The sequence below is a fragment of the Eimeria tenella genome, genomic scaffold, assembly GCF_000499545.2.
Source record: "Eimeria tenella Houghton genomic scaffold, Eth_scaff2387, whole genome shotgun sequence".
In the NCBI taxonomy this organism is placed as follows: Eukaryota; Apicomplexa; class Conoidasida; order Eucoccidiorida; family Eimeriidae; genus Eimeria; species Eimeria tenella.
In genome coordinates, this window is record NW_013542249.1 from 4,101 (window position 1) to 4,717 (window position 617).

The following is a 617-nucleotide window of genomic DNA, read 5'->3' on the forward strand; positions in this document are numbered from 1 at the left end:
TCACCTTTCGCTGTCTAAAATCTCCTGCGACGGTAGCAGGGCCCCCACCCTTGTGGCGAGGGCCTGCAGCTGCTCTTCTGCTGCTGCTGCTGCTCCTTGCTGCAGCGGCCCCAGTTCCAGCAGCACAACATCTGCTGCTGCTGCTAAGCACACAGGGTCTAGCCGCAGCAGCACGGGGGCCTTCGGGCTTGCTGCCAGCGGGGCCCCCCAGCAAGGGGCCCCCATGGGGGGCCCCCTTGGGGGCCCCCTGAGGGGCCCCATGGGGGGCCCCATGCTGCCCCAAGCAGCAGCGGAAAGTGCGGGGCCCGGGGGGGCCCTTGTTGCTGTTTGCATGCTCTTATGAGGCCCTAGGAGTTGCTGCTGCTGCGGGGGCCCCTCTGCTGCTGCTGCATGCTGCAGCAGCAGCAGCAGGCACCGGCGCTGCGGTGTACAGACACTGCCTTGTCAGCTGCTCCGCCACAGACCAGCTGCTGCTGCTGCTGCTGCTGCTTTTGCCGCTGCTGCTGAAGGCGTCAGTTCTGCTGCGCTTAAGAAGCGCAGCAGCAGCAGAAGGAACAGCAGCACGCCGTGTTCGGGCGACCACCAGAACAGCAGCAGCAGCAGCAGCAGAAGCAGTA

At 66.1% G+C, this 617-nt stretch overlaps 1 protein-coding gene across 1 annotated transcript in view; it reads right to left on the minus strand.

The window, feature by feature from the left end:
* Positions 1-225, minus strand: part of ETH_00040195 (4'-phosphopantetheinyl transferase, putative) — a gene marked incomplete at both ends in the record, with an annotated part of 3,810 nt that extends 3,585 nt beyond the window's left edge. Inside the window, one exon of the mRNA XM_013374917.1 lies at positions 5-225. Coding sequence (XP_013230371.1) covers positions 5-225 — 221 coding nt within the window. The remainder of the gene's footprint in view (positions 1-4) is intronic.
* Positions 226-617: the final 392 nt, after the last annotated feature.